Source organism: Hydra vulgaris, chromosome 13 (genome assembly GCF_038396675.1).
Source record: "Hydra vulgaris chromosome 13, alternate assembly HydraT2T_AEP".
NCBI lineage: Eukaryota > Metazoa > Cnidaria > Hydrozoa > Anthoathecata > Hydridae > Hydra > Hydra vulgaris.
In genome coordinates this window covers 50,742,501-50,766,658 of record NC_088932.1, presented here as the reverse complement: position 1 = coordinate 50,766,658, position 24,158 = coordinate 50,742,501, and the positions used below count along the sequence as shown (strand labels likewise).

The window sequence follows — 24,158 nt, the reverse complement described above, 5'->3', positions numbered from 1 at the left end:
TGCATAATTGAAGCCAATTGTGGAAAGTCCTTTTGCAAAAAGGACTTTCCACAATCACTACACATCACTTGCTAAACTTTGAACACAAATTTGAATATAAAAAAATGCTTAAAAAAATATCTTTTGAAATTTATTAAAAAGCATGATATGCTTTTTAATAAATTTATTCCTTAAGAAATAAGAAAGCAAATTATCTTGAGCAGCAAGTTATTGAAAGTTTTTGGCTAATCATAAAGGAAGCATATTGAAAAGTAAGAAATTAGTTTCCAATAAAATATTTTAAGAAAAAGCTAAAGAAAGATCCAGCAGATGATGTCAAGTACTCACAAAAATACTGGGCTTCTATCTAAGCATCCAGTAAAAAATTTAAATAGTTAATGAAATAAATAATTCCGTTAGCATCATTGTATCAAAAATTTAGAAAAATCTGTGAAGTAGTTTTCGAGTAATTAACAATTAAATGGTGCTGAATCTCATTATGTTCAACTAATAACTATATTACTTGTTTCTTTTCTTTCAGAAATTTTGTAAAAATTGTCTTTTTTCTAAAGATAAATTTTCTTAATTAAGTTCTTAAGGCATTTAAAAAAATAAAAACATTTTATTATTCATTAAGAACCACATTAAAATAATTATATTTATCTCAAACATATGCACAAGTTATCTCAAACATCCGCACAAGTTATCTCAATCATACACATAAGTTATCTCAAAACACATGAATAAAAATAAAAATTGTTTGTTTTTTTAACCTTTTTTTTTTAATTTTAAATGAGAAATACTTTTAATACTATTATGATGAAAAAAAAGAAATCAATTGTTTGAAAAAGAAAAAAAAAAATCTTACCATAATAATTATTTAAAAAAAAACAAAACCTTACCATTATAATTATTTGAAAAAGAAAGTAGAGATTTGCTGCTTTTCGAAACTGCTCAAACAAATTCAGTGGAAGAAAGGTAACAATGTTATACTTTGAAGTTTTTATGAAATTGCTCTTAAAAAAAAATAAAAATGTAAAAAAATTGAATTTCTTAGTAGTAGGAGAAACAACAGCAACAGGAAGTAGTAGTAGAACTAATAGTAGTAGTAGTAATAGTAGTAGTAGTAGTAGTAGTAGTAGTAGTAGTAGTAGTAGTAGTAGTAGTAGTAGTAGTAGTAGTAGTAGTAGTAGTAGTAGTAGTAGCAGTAGTAGCAGTAGAAGTAGTAGTAGTAGTAGTAGTAGTAGTAGTAGTAGTAGTAGTAGTAGTAGTAGTAGTAGTAGTATTAGTAGTAGCAGTAGTAGCAGTAGTAGCAGTAGTAGTAGTAGTAGTAGTAGTAGTAGTTGCAGCAACAGCAGCAGCAGTAGTTATAGTAGTTCTGCTGTAGTAGTTGTTATAATTGTAGTAGAAAAGGAAAAAAAATTGTAAAATCAGTAATAGAAATAATAATAACTGATTTCTGCAGAACTTACACAGTATATACTGTTATGTTCAGCATTGTGTGCAGAAACATGGCGATCTTCATTAGCTGTAAGAAATATTTTTGTTAAATCAAGTCTTATAAAACTATAATGTTATCTTTTTAGAAAAAATTTCAGATAAAATATAACAAAAATTAAAAAATGTCAGCAAATTTTAAATTAGTCAATAAAAGCATGCGATCGTTAAATTTGGAACGATGAATTTTGTTTTAACACTTGTAACACATTTTAAAATTATTTTTTTTGCGTAATTACATTAAGTAATGATAGTATTAATTAAAAACATCAACAAACTAGCCAAAATATTTCTCTTAACTAAAATGTCATTGAAACAGAAAAATGAAAAAAAAATTGTCTACATCAAGGAATGCTTGAAAGCTAGACTTTTGTCATTTTATTGAAGTCATGATGTCCCCTTTTTGAATTTTACATCTTTCCAAACTTAATGATCCCATGTCCATTAAGTAATAGGTTAAACTAAAACTGAATAAGCAAGGCACTTAACAATGCTAGAACTGAGAAAACAAAGTAAATAAGAAAGTAGAAAAAAAAAAAAAAAGAATTAGAAATAAAAAATAGCTTAAGTTAAATAGCTAATAAAGAGAAAAAATTAAAAAAAAAATTGAAAAAAACTTTATAAATAACTGAATAAAATTACAAATACCTTTAGCCTTAGTGCCCTTTTGACAAAAAATCTTTTTTGAAACCATTTTTCTTTTTTTTTTTGATTTTTTTTTTTTTAAGTTATTATGTCATTTTTTAAAAATACTAAAAAAGATATAAAATGAATGAATCAACTCAAAAATATTATGGGCTATAAAGATATCATGGGAACAAATATAATTTAATAAATTTAATAACAGATTGTCAGTGTGTCAAGAAATTATCACCAATAACTAAATGCAGGCTTTAAAACATACTAAACCAATAATAATCTTTAAGAGCCTTGATTACCAATTAGGCATAATTAAACATTTAAATACTATATACGATAATGAAAAACCTATTAGAGACATACTTAAACATTATATACTATGATATTTATATACTATATACTGAACAAATATAATGAATATAATAACATTTAAAATAAAAAATATTAAGCCAATATTTAATATCAAGTCACAATGTAACATTTAAAAACATTTTCATTCATTCATCAAATTTTCTATGAAAAACAAGACTTCTCATACATAGATAATTATACTTATATGTGTATACTGTATAAATAATAAATATATAGTAAATATAACTTATATATATTTTTATGTTAATCCACTTTACCAAGTCCAAGAAGATCACTACAGACAAGGAGGCTACTTTACTTGTGGTTAAAACCCACTCTAAACTCTATAACTCCAAAACAAAAACCTTGACACACAAGGCCTCTGCAAAGAGAATAACCTTTTAAATACTACTAATAAACTTTTATATATTACTTATATAAAACTATACATAATACATAAATACATATATATATATATTTAGGTATATATATATTTAGTTATATATATATATATATATATATATATATATATATTTATATATATATGTATATATATATATATATATATATATATATATATATAGGTATATATATATATATATATATATATATATATATATATATATATATATATATATATATATATATATATATATATATATATATATATATATAGGTATATAGGTATATATATATATATATATGTATGTATATATTTATTTATATATATATATTATATATATATATATGTATATATATACATATATATGTATATATATCTACATATTTATTTTTATATATATGTACATATATACACATATATATATATATATATATATATATATATATAAATATATAATTAATTAGTAAAAAACACTTATCTAACTTTTATATATATATATATATATATATATATATATATATATATATATATATATATATATATATATATATATATATATATATATATACATTGGTAAAGGGATATTATTTACTTATTAAATATAAAATGTCAGACAATGGTTCAGAAACTAATACTTTTTATTCTTATTTCTAAAAACATAAAAAAAAATTTAAGCGGTAAATTCACTGGTGATTCTTTCTGCTGCAAAACATTCATCAGCTTTTTTTTTATATATCTATGATTTATATTGACTTTCGAATATAAGGAGTTGATTTAGAAAAAAAAAAAAGAGAGAAATCATATATGTTTTTTGGGGCTTTTTTTGGCCAAACCTACCACTCTAGCAATAAAACAGGTATGGATTTGTCCCTGGCTATAAACCTTTGCATTTTTTTTGTGACACTTGCTCTTATAAGTAACAATAAAGTTAATTGAATTTTTTTATAAAACATAAAAAACTCAAAAACAACAAAAAACTAAGCAAAATAAAAACCAAAATATTTGATATTTTTATAAGTGCTTGGAAAAATATATAAATTTCTAACAATCTTGTCATTTAAAATCAAACTAGTCGAATCAAAGGGTAACTCTGGTGATATTTAAAGTCCCATATAGGTGATTTCTAAAATATAAAACATGATTGAATCACCATATAAATTTATACATCTTAATATAATTGCGTTTAATAATTAATTTTAATATATTTATGTATCTTATAGAAAATGCTTAAAAATGTATTAAAATACATCCTTTAGGAAAATTAATTTGAAAAACAAAAGATAATCCAACAATAAAATATAAATTTATCAAACAATTATATTATTTAAAAATAATCTTAAATAAGAACCTATGTAGTAACTAGAAACTCACAATTGACGCTTGTTTATGACCAGAAGAAATAAGTTTCATGACAACAAAATTTGTTTTTGCTATTTTCATTAATCTTTCACCCTATAAAAATAAACTATAAAATATAAATAAAATATAAATAAAATATAAAATATAAATATAAATATGAAGTGAAATAATAAGAATGTAAATAAAATGAAATAAACTTTATTTAAATCTTTTTAAGTAAAACAATTCCAGTTATAAATTATGAATTAAATTATTCACTTATAATATATTTATTTATTTATAAGTTTTATAGGGTTATATATGACATATTTTTTTTTTTTTTTTTAATGTTAATGAAACAAAAGATAATCCAATATTAAGAAATAAATCTAATCCCAAAAGCCAGGACGGCCACTACAGTTAAAGAGGCTACTTTAGTTGTGGTTAGTAAACAACTGGGGTTGATATTTGACCAGGGCCGGGTTTGATGAAATATAGCTGGGGCCGGATTTGTGACCGGGGCCTGCATAAACATTTATACATCCTAAAGTATGTATTTTTTATTCAAAATTTATGTTATATTTTGTATATATATGCATATATAAACATCATTATGATCAACATGATCATCATAATCATCATTACCATTATCAACATCATCATCAACATCATCATCTTCTCTTTTGGCAAATACTACACCATAAAAATACTAAAGTTTATATAAATATGAAAAGATTTTGTATGCCAGCATCTAAATAAATAGCAAACATATATGTTGATATCCATAATATGTATGCATAAAGTGCATCTCAGAAGGTTTTATTCCTTCTGGACTAAAAGTTTGGAAGCTTTTATTTCTACTCTTCAATTAAAGTCAAACCTGATTCTTCTCCACATTTTTCACCATCTTGAGCAGTTGCTTTACTAATCGTCTTTTAATCTTTTTTACAAGAACACCTCTTTTAAGAACAAATGTCCTTTTATTATTCCAAGAAGCCAATGTAAAAAGGTCCTGTACGATAATAAGCTCTGTTATTCTTAGTTTATTAAATCTTGTATCTTATATCAGATGTTAGGCTCTAGAGACCTTATAACTATTAGCCATCTTCATATTTTTCTTTTATATACAACCTACAACTTTTTATGTCTTCAGTTAACCATTTCCTAGTATTTTTACTTATTCTTTATTTTAAAGTAACTCATAACTTAATAGTGGTTGCTTGCAATCTTGTTGAAAGTAAGTTAGAGTTTGAAAATGTATAAGTATATGCCAGAATTTAAAAAATAGTAAATGTAAGCATAAAATTATAATATATAAAGTATTATAAATTTTTTTCTAGCCCTGGCTATCAACCCCTGATAAATCTTATAGTTTAGGCAGGGTCGGGTTTAAAAAAAAGTCTCATTTTTAGCCGGGGCCCCAGTCATTCACAACTTATGGTTACGACCCTCTCTCAACTCTATAACTTTGAAACACAAACCTTGACGAACAAGGCTGTTGCGCGAAGAAACAACTTATAACTTATATAGGATTTTATGTGTGGTAATATTATATAGGATTATATATGGGGTTATATATGATGTCATATACAGTTTTACTACTTTTTAATGACAACTAAGACATTAAACATGCACAGGGTTGCAAGGTTATACTACAAGCTTGTAAAGTTATGTTGCAGTAGTAAAGTTAAACGCAAACATTAGAAATACAAAAAAACTTAAAAAGTTTGAAATTTTTTCATGAGGCTCTTATTTGATTTTATAATATATTTATTATAAATATATGTTTTTTAGGTTACAATAAATACCACTCTCAACGTCAATTTATTTGGCCTTATTTCAATTTTGTATAGATTAGCACTAGGATATTTTAACAAAAATGAATTAATCAAAGAAAAAGTGTTTGAAAACTTTCATTTTTAAATCCTACCTTTCAAATATTTGAAGAGGAAAAAATAATTTATAATAAATATTAAATTAACTGTTAATTTATTATAATTGATAAATTGTGAGTTAAAGAATTTTATAAGAAATTAAATGATTTTAAGATTCGAAAATTTTAAACTGGAGTGACAAAAAATTTAAATTATTATACAAAGAATACTGCAAGCAAGTAAACTATGATATATCAAAAGCCAGAAAGTAATATGAAATAAAACTTCTTCACCAAAGTAAAAAAAAATCCTGAATTCCTTTATATTAAATAATAAATAATCAAAGCACTGTAAAAAATTCTATAAAAACTGTACTAAACAACAAATTTAATAAGGTGGAGGGTGATGGACAACTCCCCGTTTTCCCCCCATCAATTCATTGGTAAAATTGATTTCGATTTTTCTTCAATCACAATTAAAAGTGTCAAGTTAAAATGTGATAAATCAATGGGACCTGATCTTCATACAAATTTAATAATGTGGAGGGTGATGGACAACTACCCGTTTTTCCCCATCAATTCATTGGTAAAATTGATTTTGATTTTTCTACAATCACAATTGAAAGTGTCAAGTTAAAATGTGATAAATCAATGGGACCTGATCTTGTTCATCCAAAACTTTTAAAATAGTGTTCAGATTTTTAAAGCATCAGAAGCATAAAGCATCCATTTTAAAATACATTCCAGCATACTGCCATTACAAATTTGATCCGCAGCTGTAATACCTATTTTTAAGAAAGACGACACACTGTTAACATCAAACTACAGACCAGTTTCCCTAACCTCAATTGCGTGTAAAATTTTAGAAAGTTTTGTGAAAGAATATTTAGAGAAATCATATTATAGTAATGATTTAATATCATCAAAACATTTTTTAGTTGTGCATGACTTTGATTTGTAAATCAAAATCATGTTTTAAAATGAAGTTTAGTGTTTCAAATCAAAATCATGTTTTAAAATGAAGTTTAGTGTTTCAAAATGAAGTTTAGTTTTTCAAGGAGATTAGTTGTGCATGATTTTGATTTGTAAAATCAAAATCATGCACAACTAATCTCCTTGAAACACTAAACTTCATTTCATACTCTTAAGTAAATAAACAACTAGTTGATCTTTTATATCTAGATTTTGCTAAGGCATTTGACATGGTGCCTCATAGACGTTTAATTTAAAACTGGTACATGGTGTAAGCCGATAAGTTTTAGAGTGGAAAAAAAAGTTATTATACAAAATACTTGTACAACTGCATATTGAATTTGCTGCCACAGTATGGTCTACAAAAATAAAAGGGAGACTTTTGTAATTTATTAAACCATTAAGATTATTAAACCATTTCTTTCTAACTTTTCTAATTAAAGTCATTCTTTTGTAAAATCATATACAAAAACTCAAACCATGGCTATCAATATAATTGTTTTCTATCAGAATATGTTCATTTATTCTGATAGAAAACAATAGCTTATTTTTGCTTTTTAAATTATATTTTTATTTATGCGTTTATCAAACTAAAAAATTCATGCTGTGTGATGTATGCAATACGATGAGCACAGTTTACAAAAAAATGACATTTTCAAAAGAATAGATAGAATAATACAACATAAATTATTATAAAAATTTATAAATTACTTTGCAACTGAAAAAACACAAACATGCACCTTGCACATGTTTTAACTTTACCAATTCATCAAACAACACATTTAGTTGTAACTGATGATTCTTCAAGAGAGCTAATTACAATATTTATAGATTACTAATCACTAATCAGGATACCCAATAAAAAGGCAGAGTAGATTTAAAATAGATTTCAGAATGAAATATTATTGCTTGCACTGTAAATTATGCTTGAAATTATAATATTTACAATATGCTTTTTGGCATTTTAACAAAAAGGCTTTGTGTAAAGGTGTGTGAAGGTGTATGGATGGGTAAAGGTGTAGGATGTGTAAAAGTGTAGGGCTGTTTAAAAGTGTAGCGGTTTCTAAAGGTATAGGGATGTATAAAGGTGTGAGGAGATTTGTTACCCTTAACTGTTGCTGTAGTAAATTTCATTAAAAAAAAATTAAATATGTTCATAAAAAAGTTTGTTAGTTTTCATTTATTTAAGCCAATTGTTTAAACACTTTTTAGTACTATGAAACATAGATTTTCAAATTATACAAATATATTTCATATTTTCAGAATATTTAAATTTATACCTCAACATCAATTTGTTCAATATATTGGAGTATATCCATTGCTCTTTGGTAATGCATCATTGATTTTAAGTAGAGTTGGGAGCTCTATATCATGAAAAAATAAACATCACATATAACATAAAACTATTTTCTCTCAAACTTTTATATGAAAACATATTTGATTTTGTTTCATATAAATAATAACATATATTACTAATATAACATACTTTAATATGGCATATATTTTTAATATGACATTTCTAATACAAGATAAATTAATGATAAATGTTGAGTTAACACAAATAAAACTCAAGTTTTAAAAGAAATATTTTAATTTGTTAAACATTTTTAATATAATTTTTTATTTTTTTCATTTTTGATTATTTGGAACTAAAAAATATTAAAATGAAACAAGTTTGAAAATTTGTTGATTTTTTATATACTGAAACAAACTGAGAAACAGTGCTTTAATGGTACCATTAAGTCAGAACACCACAGTGGCTACATTAAGTCAGAACACCACAGTGGCTATATTAAGTCGGAACACCACAGTGGCTAAGTATTATAATGTAAGTGGTAGTATTTTTTTCTTTGGATACTAAACTTATGCAAATAAGTTTGGTGTCCAATAAAGTATAGAACTATATTATTAAGAATTATTATAGGTATTTATCTTAATAAATATTATATTTATGACCAAACTAAATGCAGCCTTGTGTAAGCCAAGTAGAATGCATGCGCAAGTGAAAACGTCAAACAAAATTTTTTAAATCAAAGAAGTACTAAAAGATTATTATTAATTTTAAAAAATCTCGTATTTCTTTTTCATTTTTAAACCAATTTTTTTATATTTATTATTTTATGCATTCAATTGTATGTAAGTGTTGTTATTGTAGCATAAAAGTTTGTAAGCGCTGCACAAAAGTTTGTAAGTGGTGCATAAAAGTTTGTAAGTGGTGCATAAAAGTTTGTAAGTGGTGCGTAAAAGTTTGTAAGTGGTGCATAAAGGTTTATAAGTATGGCACAAAAGTTTATAAGTGGTGCACAAAAGTTGTACAATATATTCTCGACTTTTGTCAGTCAGTATATTAAGGAAACACTTTATTATTTGCGCTAAAAATATGGACAATTTTTGAAATTTGTTTTTCAAATGTTTTTGCTAAACTTTACTGTTTTTGTCAATGCACAGGATTTCATCTTTATTGATGAAACACAGTGTTAAATAAAAAAAATTTTGTTAAGTGATTTTCTACTAATTTATATATATATATACATATATATAAATTAGTAGAATACTTTCTCTTATTCTATTCCTCTTTAGAAACTTGATTTCTTTTTAATAACACAAGTTTTGTTGTTTAATTATTATCTTATTTAACAAAGGAATGTCAAATTTAATTAAAAAATTTTCATTTTCATTGTTTTGAAAAATTTATGCATTGGGAGAAGGGCTGTTTTTGTAATGTGTATGTATGCATGGGGGAGGACAGGGGTGAATATATCAACTATGATTTTTTAATTACACTGTTATTATTATTTTTGATTTATTAATTTTTTAAAAACACTTTTTAATATTTTTTTATACATAATTAGTTATACATAATATAATACAGGTTTGGCTAGGAAAACTTGGTCGCGGCTGTTAATATGTAATAACGCTCTAAAAATTTTTAGCTTAACTATAAAAAAACTTTAAAACAAACTTATCGTAAATAAAGCAAATAAAGCTTTGTAAAAAAAATAGCAAAAAAATAAAATAAAAATAACTTACCTAAAATAAAAAAAATTAAACTAAAACTCAACTAAAATAAATAATAAACTGTAACGATAAAATTATCTAAATTACATTTGGAATAAATAACTTTTAAAAGTTTAAAAAAAAGATTCTTAACACTTCTTCTCAGTAATGTAAACAAAAGAAAAAATAACTATATATATATATATATATATATCTATATATATATATATATATATATATATATATATATATATACAGCTATGCTCAAATGTATGGAGCACCTATTTGTTTAAATATATTTGTGTTTAAAAAATGAGATATACATGATGAATTTTTTTTTAAATGGTATTTTATTTGTTTTTTACGTTTAAGCATTAGTAAATCATTTAATGCATGTTGAATTTGCTTGTCTGGGCATGATTAGACTTGTCTTAACTTGTCTACATACTCACTTAGTATAAATTCTGTCGAATTAAGATATTCATTTCATTCTTATCTTAAACGTAACTATTGTCAGCCGCTCATTATCTATTGTTTAAAAGTAGTGATTTTTTTTATCGTTCTTTATTTATTTTCATTATGAGTAAAACACGCGAACTTTCTGTGAGTGAAAGAAGCCAAATTGTGATACTCCATAAACAAGGACATTCCCAAGTGGAAATTTCAAAAATTATGAAATGCTCAAGGAAAGCAGTGCAAAATGCTATAAATAGATTTAGTGAAACTGGTTCATACGAAAATAGACCAAAAACGGGAAGAAAACGTATACTTTCTCCTAGAAACCATCGTTTCCTCAACAGGATTTCACTTCGAAATCGGACCAAATCTTCTAAAGACTTGGTTAGCGATCTGTGGGAGCACAGAAAAATTCAAATTTCTGCTCCAAGTGTTAGAAGATACTTAAAAGAAGGTAATTTACATGGAAGAAGGGCTCGCCGAAAACCATTGCTGACTGAGCACCATAAAAAACTTCGTTTAGAATGGGCTAAACAGCACCAAAATTGGTCATCAGAAGATTGGGCCAAAATTATTTGGTCAGACGAATCAAATATAGAGGTAAGGCATCATTATGACTTACGGTGTAACCAAAAAATAAAAATAAAATATCATTTCGAAATTATTCCTTTAAGTACCTGAAATTTTACATGTTGAAATTTATAATATCAAATTTGTATTCCTTTACTTTTTTGACCTAGATTTTCGGGCAACCTGGAGGCACCTTTGTAAGACGACGACCAGGCGAAGCATTTGAGCCGGAATGTATCATCCCTACAGTCAAATTTGGCGGTGGTGGCACAATGATCTGGGGTTGCATGGCCTCCAGTGGCGTAGGTGAAATATTTTTATGTGAGGGTAGGATGAATCCAGAGCGCTACATTACCATGCTAAATGAAGTTTTGGAGCCATCAATATTGAAATTATTTGACGAAGATGTCCCTCAATATTATTTTCAACAAGATAACGCTCCTTGCCACAAGGCAAAAAAAAGTTTGGACTGGTTTTCAACAAATGAAGTTCCCCTCATTACGTGGCCCCCCCAGTCTCCAGAGTTGTCACCCATAGAAAATTTGTGGTCTATTTTGAAGAGGAAGTTGTCAATTTACAGATGTAAATCCAAAGAAGAATTTAAAGCGAAAATTCTGGATGAATGGGAAAAAATACCAGCGAATGTATGTAAGGATCTTGTGGACAGCATGCCCAAAAGACTACGTGCGGTGATCAAGGCAAAGGGAGGTGCTACAAAATATTAATTATATTAAATAATATTGTTGAATTGAAATAATTTGTATCAAATAAACACATTCACATTTACTATTTGTTCATTACTTTTGAATTTTAAATAAAATATAGGGGTGCTCCATACATTTGAGCATAGCTGCATATATATATATATATATATATATATATATATATATATATATATATATATATATATATATATATATATATATAGCTCATTATTATTTTTATGAAAAATCATTAACAGTGATTTGTTACTTTCAATAATATAAAGACATAAGTAAGATCAAAGTTATTAAATTCAAATGGCTTTCAAGACAGTTTATCTTCTTTTTTCTTCTCAACAAAAACTTTAATGATTCTTATATAAAGTTTATTAAAGAGACCTTCACCATTTAAAGTTGTCGCTTATAAAATTTAATTATTTTTTTTTAATAATTTTACTTAAAAAAAAATCTTATATAATTAAATAATATAAATAAAAATTTATACAACTTTAAATGATACTTCATTAGCTACTTTATTTAACAGTGTTTTGCTAATATAAAAACATTAGTAAAGATAAACATTTCAAAGTTATTTATTTTCAACATAATTAAAAACCAATTTTTTCAGCGCATTTGTTAAAAAGTATGGTTAAATCATTAAAACAAAATATTATTTGCAAGGTCATATAAAGACTTAAAATCTCATGCCTTCCTGGCCAAGCCTGATAATATATATATATATATATATATGTATGTATGTATATGTATATATATATATATATATATATATATATATATATATATATATATATATATATATATATATATATATATATATATATATATATATATATATATATATATATATATTAAAAGCAGAAATGTAAAATTGTTTCAAACAACTTGGTTCTAATTTTCTAAGCTGGTTTTTAAGTTTTAAGTTTATTTTATGTTTTAAAAAAAAATTTGTTACCATTAAAAAAACTTATTACTATTTGAAAAAAAAAATGCTATTACTATTTGTTGAGCGAATTAAAATGAACATAGTACTTTTGTATAGTACTTTTAATGAATTGTACTATTTGCTTAATGATTAGTATTATTCGGTTAACGAATAGTACTTTTTGTTAAACGAAGTTAAATGTAATATTCATTCGGTACTTTAATACCAAAGTTTAACGAATAGCAATTCACTATTTGTTTAATGAAAACAATATTCGTCGGTGCTTAGTCTGCACTTTCTTTAGGATTCTCCAAATTCTGCATTTAAACTCAATTTAATTCCTAATGAACTATTGTTACTGACAATGCTCCAAAAGCATTGTCAGTAACAATAGTTCAATTCAATTGTCAATTCAAGAAAACTAATTGCTATTTATTTGTAAAAAAAAAAAATATTTTTTAACAAGTTTTCATGTAAAAGAAAACGTCAATAATGCTAATATTCAAATATAAAAAATTTGATTGTTTTCACTACCCCCATCGTCTGCACTTTCATTGGATTCTCTAAATTGTGCATTTAAACCCGATAACTAATTTCCTGATGAACTATTGTTATGGAAAATGCTGCAAAATCTAGTGGGCTAGTGCTTTGTAATTTACTGAACTTTTTTAACAAATTTTTTAGGAGTCTATTTAAAACTTTTATTTAAGTTTTTAATTTTTCAAATAGAGCAATTGTTATGTTCATTATCTCTAGTATTTAGTAATAACGTTGGAAATTGGGCAATATAAAGGAAACAATTTCAGACAAATATCAAATGTGGCAATTACATTTATGAAAGAAACTATGCAGTTCTTTTGTTTAATTTTTTCCACCATTACAAAATGTATTAATCAAATAATATATTTTACAAATAAATAGTAAACAAAAAAATTTATTTTCTTATTTTTTTTATTATGTAAGTATTGAGAAAAAATGTCATATATAGAAAAAAAGTTTTAAAAAGCAAAAAGATATCAAAACGAATAAACGTGAGAAAAAAAATTAACAAAATTTCTCATAGTTCTAGCGTACATTGCAAATTAGTTTCTTAATTATACAGGCTGTTAACAGTTTCTTAATTATACAGGCTGATAAAAATGGTTAATAAATTGGATATTAAAATTTTCAATTGTTGTTAAATTACTATATATTATAATGTTTTTTTCCTCAACTTGTATCAAATTTGGTAGCTAAAAAGAGCAACCACTCTAAAAAAAAGGATACAAAAGTTGTATAAAAATTTTATAAAGAAAAAAAATTTTCTGTTTTCTTTTTTTAAATTATTAAATTTTTTTTGTTTATTTAATGAAAATTTTGAAAAGTTAAGCTTTTTGATGCAAATTATTGAAACTCTTAAAAAGTTAAAAGAGGCAAAATGCCATGGTCAGTGTGTCTAAAAAAAAAAACTTTACACGTGGACGAACAAGGTCTGCGATCACAGACGCTTTCTGGGAAGGCTTGGTTTATATATTTCTACACTACTGTCCATAATTATTCAAACGGTCGTACTTTTCTATATAAGATATTAAAGTTTTACAATTGGGAGAAAAACTGAAAACAAAATCTACCTGAATTATATGTTATTTTTCTATTTATATGAATTATATGTTATCTTCCTATTTATGAGGTTTACACAAAAATCTATATAAAGTCCCATTAGATTAATTTATAATTTATTTGCCTATTAATCACCTTTAGCGACAATAACAGCCATGCATATTCTTGGCATCGACCAATGACTGTAAACAGGATGGCATATCGACTTATCCAATTTGTCGAAGTCAATAGAGTTTTTTCCACATCTTATGCATCATTAGACATTAGTTTTTGATATTACTTTTAATTCCTCACATAAAAATCTGATAGGAGAGTGATCTTGTGATTGGGGAGGCTAAATCATTTATATAATATCAGTCAAATTCAAACAAATTACACAATGTTCTGAAGAATATGATGTGAAATTACGCTTTAAGTCATTTTCTTCTAAAAAAAATAAATGACTTCTATTAACTCAACTTGCTAAAGGTATAGCATGAATTTTTAAGTGTCCAAGTAAACTGCATTTGTCATTACTTCCTCTATTTATACAACTTCACCTGTAGCATTCCAACCAGAACAGCCCTAGACCTTCATACTCTATCCACCATGTTTTACAGTTGATAATACACACTATTTTATCATACATTTAACAACTTTTTCCCAGACAAACAATCTTCTCTTGAAACCAAAGATTTAAAACTTCGACATGCCATCCTGTTTACAGTCATTGGTGGTCCATTTTTTGTGTAGTTTTGCCAACTTCAGCATTTTTATTATTCCTATAATTTTTACCATAGCATTTTAGTCAAAAAACTTTTTACATTTTTTAATTAATTATCTAGTGCAAAAATAAATATTAAAAATACTTAAATAAAAAATAGCACCTTTTAAAAAAAGTTAATGCCATTCGAATAAATATGAATGGTAGTGTATATATATTTCAATTTATTTATATACAGTAATTAAATAACTAATGGTGTAATCATATTATTGAAAATAGTATAACTATTACTTATGACAAGTGTAAAATCATATGAAACCAGACGCATTTTAAATAATACTAAACGCATTTTAAACAATACCAGACCCATTTTGAACAATTGTTTTCACTAAAAAAAATTTTTTTTTTTTTTTTACATTTTAATTAAGAAAAAGAATTTCTAAAAGAAAATATTATATTTTGCTTTTTTTTTTTTAGTTTTTAAAATGCAAGCATTTTAACAGGAAAAAAAAGTCAAATTTTGCATGACTGACTTGTTAAATTTAAAATAAGACTATTTTGTTTTTTATAGTTTAACCTTTTTTTTCCACCCTTGTGGTTTGAACAACTTTCTATATTAACACATGCCAATTTTTTTTAAATTTAAAAATAACATTATGGAGAAGTTAAAGTAGCTTTGTTACAACTGCGGCCGCATTCTCCTCTTTCCCTTAAGCTTAACAGAGCGTTAGTCAAAAACTACTTTTAAATTACATTAATAAAAAATTTATTTAAAATTATAATTTTTTAAACATAAATGTTTTATTTTGGTATAAGTTTTATTTTAACGAATTTATATAAATTTTTGTCATTTCTTTACTTAGAAATATTGTAATGAAATTTACAATATTTCTAAGTAAAGATGCAAATCAGAGGATTTGCATCTTTTCACTTTCTTATCTCATCACCCACAATTAAATTTGGGAGTTTTATATCAGAGTTCTCCTTTTCCTAAGTAACTTGCCTTCACCATGGCTAAAGAACCCTACCTGCTCCATTATAGTAATTGATCTAATTTAAAGAACTAGAACACAAAATCTTTATAAAAAAAGCATTTGTATGAATAATACAAGTTTCACAGTAACAAAATAATCAGTAACAATACATTTCACATAGATAATAGAGTAAAAAAAACAAGAATAAATGAAATAAATGAAAAAAAGCAAGAGTAAATAAGAGTAAGCAAGGATAAATAAGATTAAGCAAGAATAAAGAAGAGTAAGAAAGAATAAATAAGATTAAGCAAGAATAAATGAGATTAAGCAAGAATAAATAAGATTAATTAGTTAAAATATCAAAAAATAATTAGCAAATAAGTGAAAAGTTTTTGTTTAAAAAATAAGCGCAAACTATTTTTGATTTTGTAAAAATTTAACAAAAAATTTAAATATCAAAAACTTTAAAAAATTTATCAAATTTTCTGATATAAATAAAGCATAAAAGCTATGTATAAAACCGGAAAAAGTTTGAAACTTTTTTAGAATTTAAAATGATACATCAGAAATTGAGAAAATAATAAAGTGTCTATATAAAATGCTGTTCAATTTTACAAGGTTTTACTCTAATTAAATTAAAAATAATTTGATTAAATTAAGTTATTATTAATTTAGGGGAGCAGTGGCTGAGCTAGTTAGGTGAGTAAGGCTAGCAAGCTAAAACAAACAGAAATCATATAATGTCATCCTGGCCTAAAGCAAGCCTCTCATCAACATTGTGCTTATTTGATATTTTTTTTTTTTTTGTTATTCACCTCCTCAAGGCCAAGAAGGCCACTACAGATGAGGAGGCTACTTAATAGTGGTTATAACCATCTCTCAACTCTATAACTCTATAACTCCGAAACACGAACCTCGACGAACAAGGCCGCTGTGCGGAGAAACAAGTTGAGCGCGGTACTACCAGGGACGTGGTGGGGATCAAACTCAAAACCTCTAGCTTATGAAGCGAGCGCTTTACCACTACACCACTACCGCATAATATTAATATTTGATTGTGACAAGAAGCTTCTCGTCTAAGGTAAGAACTCTCAAAGGTTTTTTGTTTTTTTTAAAACGATGAAGATAATGTATTGAAAATATTTAATATCATATTTATGTAGCTTAAATATGAAACAATTAATTTTAAATAAGTAAATTAATTTGTTAAAAATGTTGGGTGATGTTGGCAGGCTGAGTTGGGCTGGGACTCTCAACTATTTTAGCTGTACATTTTTTCTGGAGTATTTTTTACAAACTTATTTTCATTTATATATTTATATAATGCCACATACTTATAAAGGGAAAACTAAAAGAGAAAAATGGTCAGAAGACTCAATGAAGGCAGCCATTGCTACTGTCAGAGCCAAAGAAACAGAAACTATAAAAAAATACACTTCAAAGAAGTGTACTTCCTGGAACATTAATATATTTTGAGTATTAGTTCAATGCATCATATAAGCTTAAAATTTGTCTTTTTTTGAGAAAGAAGAATTTTTTGTTCAATTTTGAGCATTTATCTTTTTATTTTGAATGCATTAATTGTTATGCAGCTTGATTCATGGTTAGTAGCTTGATTTCAAAGTTTAGGTAGCCCATCTAACCCCCTGCTCCCCTACTGTATATTATTATCATATATTACAAATTAATTATGTTGTGTATAAATTTACATTATTATCCATAAGTAGTAAATGAGTTAGATGGATTACATAAAATATTATTGACAAAAAATAATTGTTAATACAAAACTCACAGAACAAAATTGGTCATCAGGAAGAGATGTAACATCTTTGTAGTCTTTATACTGTACAGACTGGTGGGTATCAATAGATTGGAAAGTCATGAAGCGTCGCTCAAATCGAATCTAAGGTAATTTTTTTAACATTGTAATATAATGGTTCATACCAAAAAATAATTTTTTATTGTTACAAACATCACATTTAAATTTTATGTTTTATAATATTAGATAAAAAAAACATAGTGAGCAAAATCTAACTTTCTCATTGTCAAAGAATACTTCTGGATGTTTTATTTTCCCATCTTTATCAAAACCTTCATAAGCCTGAAACATGTCATATTTTATCTTATTATGTACTTCTATTATATGATTGTTCATTTTTAACAACAAAAAATTATTTGTATTTTTAAATATATACATCTTTGGTATTAATAACTTCTATATTACCAATAATTTGCATAATTACCAATAATTTGCATAATTACCAATAATTTGCATAATTACCAATAATTTGCATAATTACCAATAATTTGCATAATTACCAATAATTTGCATAATTACCAATAATTTGCATAATTGCCAATAATTTGTATATAGTATGATATAAAAACATAAAGTACTTTGCATACTGCTTTACATAATTACAGTTATAAAACTGCTAAAATTAAATAATAAAACAGAAATAAAGAATTAATTCTTTTATGGTTTTTAAAAAAAGCTACTTTTAGATAAACAATTCTCTGCTTTCTAATTGTAATGAATCTACTTTGTAATTGAAAAGATTCTTGTAAATAAATAATGCAATTTAAAAAAGAAAAAATATACTTTGATATTCTGAGAAAAGAAGGGGTAGGGAGAGGGGTCCTCTGAGTGAAAATACTCAACAAATTTTTATTCTCTATAAAAATCAAATAAAAATAGTAAGAAAAAAAAACTTTGAAACAAATAAAATTTATTGTATATATAATACTATATATATATATATATATATATATATATATATATATATATATATATATATATATATATATATATATATATATATATATATATATATATATATATATATATATATATATATATATATATATATATATATATATATATATATATATATATATATATATATATATATACATATATATATATATACATATATAAAATATATATATATATAAAATATATAAACATATATATTATATATATATAAAATATATATATATTCAAAATATATATACATATATAAAACAAATAAAAATAAACCTTAATATTTCCTAAACATAACTCCTTCATGCCATTAAAAATAAGACGTAAACTTTTGCGTTCTTTTATTTGGTCTGAGCAAGAAGACATGATCTCTGCAATACAAACATAACACTTATCTACATAACCACATTATTTTACTTTATCATTCTCTTAAATTCTAATATTAAAAAAAAAAAGATTTTAAACAAAAGCACATAAGAAAATAACTTCTTAGAAAGCATTTTTATTTCATAGCATTTTATTGAATTTTTTTTCTTTTTACAAATCTGTTTATATTGATTTTACTTTTCCAAACAATACTTGATTATACTTCATATGTTACACAAAAGAAAAAAATCTAACCTTTTTTACGTTTTTTTTCTTTCTTTCCACATTTTTTGTCTATTAAAAAATAAAAATTTATAAAAAATTTTTAAAAAATTATTCAACATGTCTATAATTCATGTTTAAACTTAATGTTTATTTAAAACATAATAGATTGTAATTATTATTCATTTCAATACATTAATTAATTATTAATATTTAATGAGAAAAAGAAAGGAAAGGAATTTAACAAACATCTAGAGCCAAACACAATCTAACACAACACTTAACATAACACTTCAGATGAATTCTACTACATTATTTTTATCTAAAATTTATCATTGTTATTTATTTCTCACCTCTCTGACAATTTTATTTTTAACCTATTTAAACAAACTTTTTTATTTTTTTTATTTAAACAAGATTTATTATCATGCACCTATAGAAACCATTGTTAAATAACATAAAAAAAACTGTATTGCACCCAAAAAATTTTAACAAAGCTGTTATGCAGTAAGCTGTTTGTAAATCAAGAATCTGATGATTGAATCTCAAGATTCTGATGGGATGATTAATGAAACAAGTTACAAGAAAGATTTTTAAAATTTCATAAATTTTTAAAAAAATTTTAAGCAACTTTAATTTGTATCAGATTAATTATCATATTCTAAAATAATGATTCATGTGTATGGTTTATATTCAAATACTTTTTAGAATTTCTTTTTAATAGCAAAAATAACTATATTTTATCAAAAGAAAAAAAATTTATCATAAAAATGATTGAACTATATATTCAAAATATCTTTCTTCTTGATAATCCTGCTGATAGAGAAACTGAAAGTAGCTCAAGATAAATATTTTTTTACTAATTTATTACTGCTTTGTTCTTCAAGAACTCATAACAGTTAATTGAGTATTCTTTTTGTAAAGTACACTAATATGTGTTTATATATATATATATATAATATATATATATATATATATATATATATATATATATATATATATATATATATATATATATATATATATATATATAAACATCAACATTAAAAGAATTAAACTATTCTATTAACTTATTCTATGAAAAATTCAACCTAAAAAAAAAAAAAATCAAACCTAAAAACAAAATTCAACCTATATACTGCTCTTGTACATTGAGAAGCATTTCTGCCCGGTGTAAACAATTGTTTGCCCAACCAAACAGGTAATCTAAGTACCTAAACATGTTTATATACAAAAAAAATTTAGATATAAATGTTTTTAAAAACAATACAAAGTAAAAATTGTTTTTTGGAATTGCTTTTTGTAAAGTCTAAGTATAAGTGACCTTTAGATTTTCTTGGAACACCTTAATACCCAGGGGAAAAAAAGTCAAATGTAAGCTAATGTCCTATGGATAAATAACCAAAAATTTGTTTATAAACTAAATGAACTACAAATCAAAACCAGAAAAAAACCACATATTGTTAATATGATTAACAAGAAAGCAAATATGAATAAGCACTAACTCAAAAATCAACAAAAAATTTAACAGCTGAAAATCATTGTTTTATAAATTTATATACATAAAAAATTTGAAGACATTAAAATTAAAATAAGATTTATGTAAAGAAATGTAAAAAAAAAATTAAGAATATTTAAAAATAAAAACAATGAAAAGCCTCCACCCACAAATGAATGAAACACTATACCAAAATAATAAAATTTTATTATACCAAAAAAGTTGCGCTCTCAGCTTTGGGGAGGTGACTAACAAAAAAAAAAAAAAAAAAAAAAAAAAATTATCAAATTCTTTCAAAAATTAAAACTTATAAATTTCAAACATTTTTCAATTATTCAATCTTGAATCAAATATATTAATAAAATATGATGGAGCAACCCTAAATCAAAAAAATATCCTAAACTTTTAAAATCTTTATAAAATAGAAGCTTTTTGAATTTGATTTTTCTAAATTAATAGTTTTTTAATTTAAATGAGACACAATTAAGACATGGTAGCGGTGTAGTGGTAGAGCGCTTTGCTCATAAGCCAGAAGTTCAGATTTTGATTCTTACCATGTTCCGGGTAGCACCATGCTCAACTTGTTTCTCCATGTAACGGCCTTGTTTGTCAAGGTTCTTGTTTCAAAGTTATAGTTGGGAGAGGGTTATTTAACCACAACTAAATACAGCCTCCTTGACTGTAGTGGCCTTCACAGTCTTGGTGGAAGGTGAATTAACATTAAAAAAAAGATGCAAAAAATATGATAAAGTCAAAAAACAAGCTATAAGCTGAAACATCTGAAACATCACTTATTTCATTTGAATTTAATTCTGATAGAAATGAAGACAAGTTTAAAAAAGAGCTTCATATCTATAGAAAAAAGGTGTACCCAAAATTAATTTTATAGATAAACTTACACAAATTTCATAAACAACTGTTCAACAATGAAAGAAATGGAAAATTAAAAAATGAAATGAGGTTTGAGGAAATAATATCTAGAAAAAAATAAAAAGATACAAAGAGTAGTCACTCATTTGCCAGTCTCACAAACAAATACAGAAAGATTATTTTCTGCACAGAGGTTTATATCAAACAACTGTTTTTTTATAAACCTTAGATATAAATTTTAGATAATATTTTATACTTAAAACCTTTCAAATATAAAATACTATCTTAAATATTTAAAAATATTTTAATTTATTGTTATTCTATATATATATATATATATATATATATATATATATATATATATATATATATATATATATATATATATATATATATATATATATACATATATATATAAATATACATATATATACCTGTATATATATATACAGGTATATATATGTATATTCAACCATATTTGGGCGCCGCCCAAACTAAAATTTGAGGACCTTTTTTTTTTACGTTTTTTTACAGAAAATATTGTTTTTTTCGCAAAAAAAATGCTGATATTCTGCTAAAGTTTGCTGCAACGAGGGGGTACTTGTGTAGCTAACATTAGACCTCTGAAAATTTCTTTTAAAGTAAACAAATTGCTAGTATATAAGTTGCCAAGTATAAGTAAATTGTGTGTATAGATAGATTGCACGCAAAAAGATTGTGTAAGTAGATTTTATACACAATGCTTTTGTGTGGAAATAAAAATCTTTTAACAAAACTTTTCTTTCATAAACTGTGCTTTTTAAGCTTTCTTTAATAGTTCATTTTTTAAATAGTTCATGCCAAGTAACCTGTACATACAAGCAATCAAATACTTAGTACTTATACCATTTTAAGTTACAATTAAATCATTTTAAGTCATTTCTCCAATAAGGTTAAACAATCATGTTCTTTGCATTTAGCACTTGCATATAAATAAAAAATAAATAAATAAAAATAATAATAATAACAATAATGAAGCCAAAAAGTCTCTGATAAATTGCTTACCAATAAACATAATGAAATTCATGTGTATTGAAAAGTTCTAACTCAAAACCAAGAAAAGTATGTTGTATCATGATAGAAAGAGAGTGATATAGAACCCAAGACTCAAAGCATGCCAAATGTTGCCTCTAAATATATAATTTTATTATAAAAAATAAGACAAAAAATAATGTCTAGAAGTTAATTTGAAGTCATTGTTTTTAAAATAATTCACATGAAATAATTTGTTCATCATGGTTTATTGAATATGCTTATATGAACTATCATATGTCGACCATATGGTTATATGGTTAGTCCATATAATAAATTATTATGGTTAATAATTTATTATATGGTTTATCATAAAGCTTATATGGAGTCAACAGTTTATAGTTTATAATATAGTATATGGAGTTAAGAGTTTATAAAATATCATATGGAGCATCAGTTTTTAGACTCTGGTTATCCTAATTTTTTTCATTTAAAAAAAATAAATGTACAAATGAATAGAGTTACCACAAATATATATTTACCTTGGTGTCAATAGCTTGTAAAATAATGTGGAGAGCATGGTCAGCTTGATCAGCCTGTATAAATGTAAATGTGTATGTATATATATATATAAATATATATATATATATATATATATATATATATATATATACATATATATATATATATATATATATATATATATATATATATATATATATACATATACATATATATACAACCCTCGGAATTAGGAAAAATGAATTATAAATATAAATTACCCACCTTAAACTGTTAGAGGTTGGCATCAGGTCAGCAAATAAAACAAAGGGTTTACCATATAACATTGTAACGAGGTCACTAATTTTTTGCTGACCTCAAACACTTTTAAATCAGAAGTTAGATCAGCATAGCCGAATGCCAACCCTTATTCTGAGGGCTGTATATATTATCATTATATATTATCATTATTATTATTATTATTACTATATATATATATATATATATAAAACTAATACTTCGATTTGCAATGCTCCAAACTCAGCCAACAATATACCAAGCTTTTCTCTTTGACGAGCTCGATTATGTCCATAAGCTTCTATAAGACCTAACATAGGCTTTAAAAAATAGAAACTATTATTTCTTCATAAAACTTTATTCAAAAAATGTATTAATAAGAGTTATAAATTGTTTAAAAAGTATAACGACATAAATGTGTTTGAAACTCTCGGAATTAGGAAAATTGAGGTCGGTAATAATTTGCCAACCTCAATCTTTTAGAGGCCGGCATCAGGTCAGCAAAAAAAATTTAATACAAAGGTCTTACCATAAAACAATGAAATGAGGTCGGCAATTTTTCGTCGACCACAAACACTTTTAGGTCGGCAGTTAGGTCGGCATTGCCGAATGCTGACCCTAATTCCGAGGGTTG

The 24,158-nt window shown here is 24.6% G+C and overlaps 2 protein-coding genes across 4 annotated transcripts in view; both read right to left on the bottom strand.

Annotated features, from left to right (window-relative positions):
- Window positions 1-2,231, bottom strand: part of LOC100207937 (phospholipid-transporting ATPase ID) — a 70,121-nt gene extending 67,890 nt beyond the window's left edge. For both annotated transcript variants that reach the window (XM_065816623.1, XM_065816624.1), the window contains exons 1-3: window positions 2,125-2,231; window positions 1,452-1,507; window positions 882-995 (exon numbers count right to left, since the gene is read on the bottom strand). In XM_065816623.1, coding sequence (XP_065672695.1) covers window positions 882-995; window positions 1,452-1,507; window positions 2,125-2,170 — 216 coding nt within the window. In that variant the 5' untranslated portion in view covers window positions 2,171-2,231. The remainder of the gene's footprint in view (window positions 1-881; window positions 996-1,451; window positions 1,508-2,124) is intronic.
- Window positions 2,232-3,856: 1,625 nt separating this feature from the next.
- The window catches only part of LOC100205545 (N-alpha-acetyltransferase 35, NatC auxiliary subunit), a 77,470-nt gene continuing 57,168 nt past the window's right edge, over window positions 3,857-24,158 (bottom strand). For both annotated transcript variants that reach the window (XM_065816621.1, XM_065816622.1), the window contains exons 19-29: window positions 23,746-23,844; window positions 23,269-23,322; window positions 22,760-22,884; window positions 20,479-20,561; window positions 19,381-19,419; window positions 19,036-19,130; window positions 18,031-18,096; window positions 17,788-17,898; window positions 8,333-8,416; window positions 4,241-4,321; window positions 3,857-3,992 (exon numbers count right to left, since the gene is read on the bottom strand). In XM_065816621.1, coding sequence (XP_065672693.1) covers window positions 3,933-3,992; window positions 4,241-4,321; window positions 8,333-8,416; window positions 17,788-17,898; window positions 18,031-18,096; window positions 19,036-19,130; window positions 19,381-19,419; window positions 20,479-20,561; window positions 22,760-22,884; window positions 23,269-23,322; window positions 23,746-23,844 — 897 coding nt within the window. In that variant the 3' untranslated portion in view covers window positions 3,857-3,932. The remainder of the gene's footprint in view (window positions 3,993-4,240; window positions 4,322-8,332; window positions 8,417-17,787; window positions 17,899-18,030; window positions 18,097-19,035; window positions 19,131-19,380; window positions 19,420-20,478; window positions 20,562-22,759; window positions 22,885-23,268; window positions 23,323-23,745; window positions 23,845-24,158) is intronic.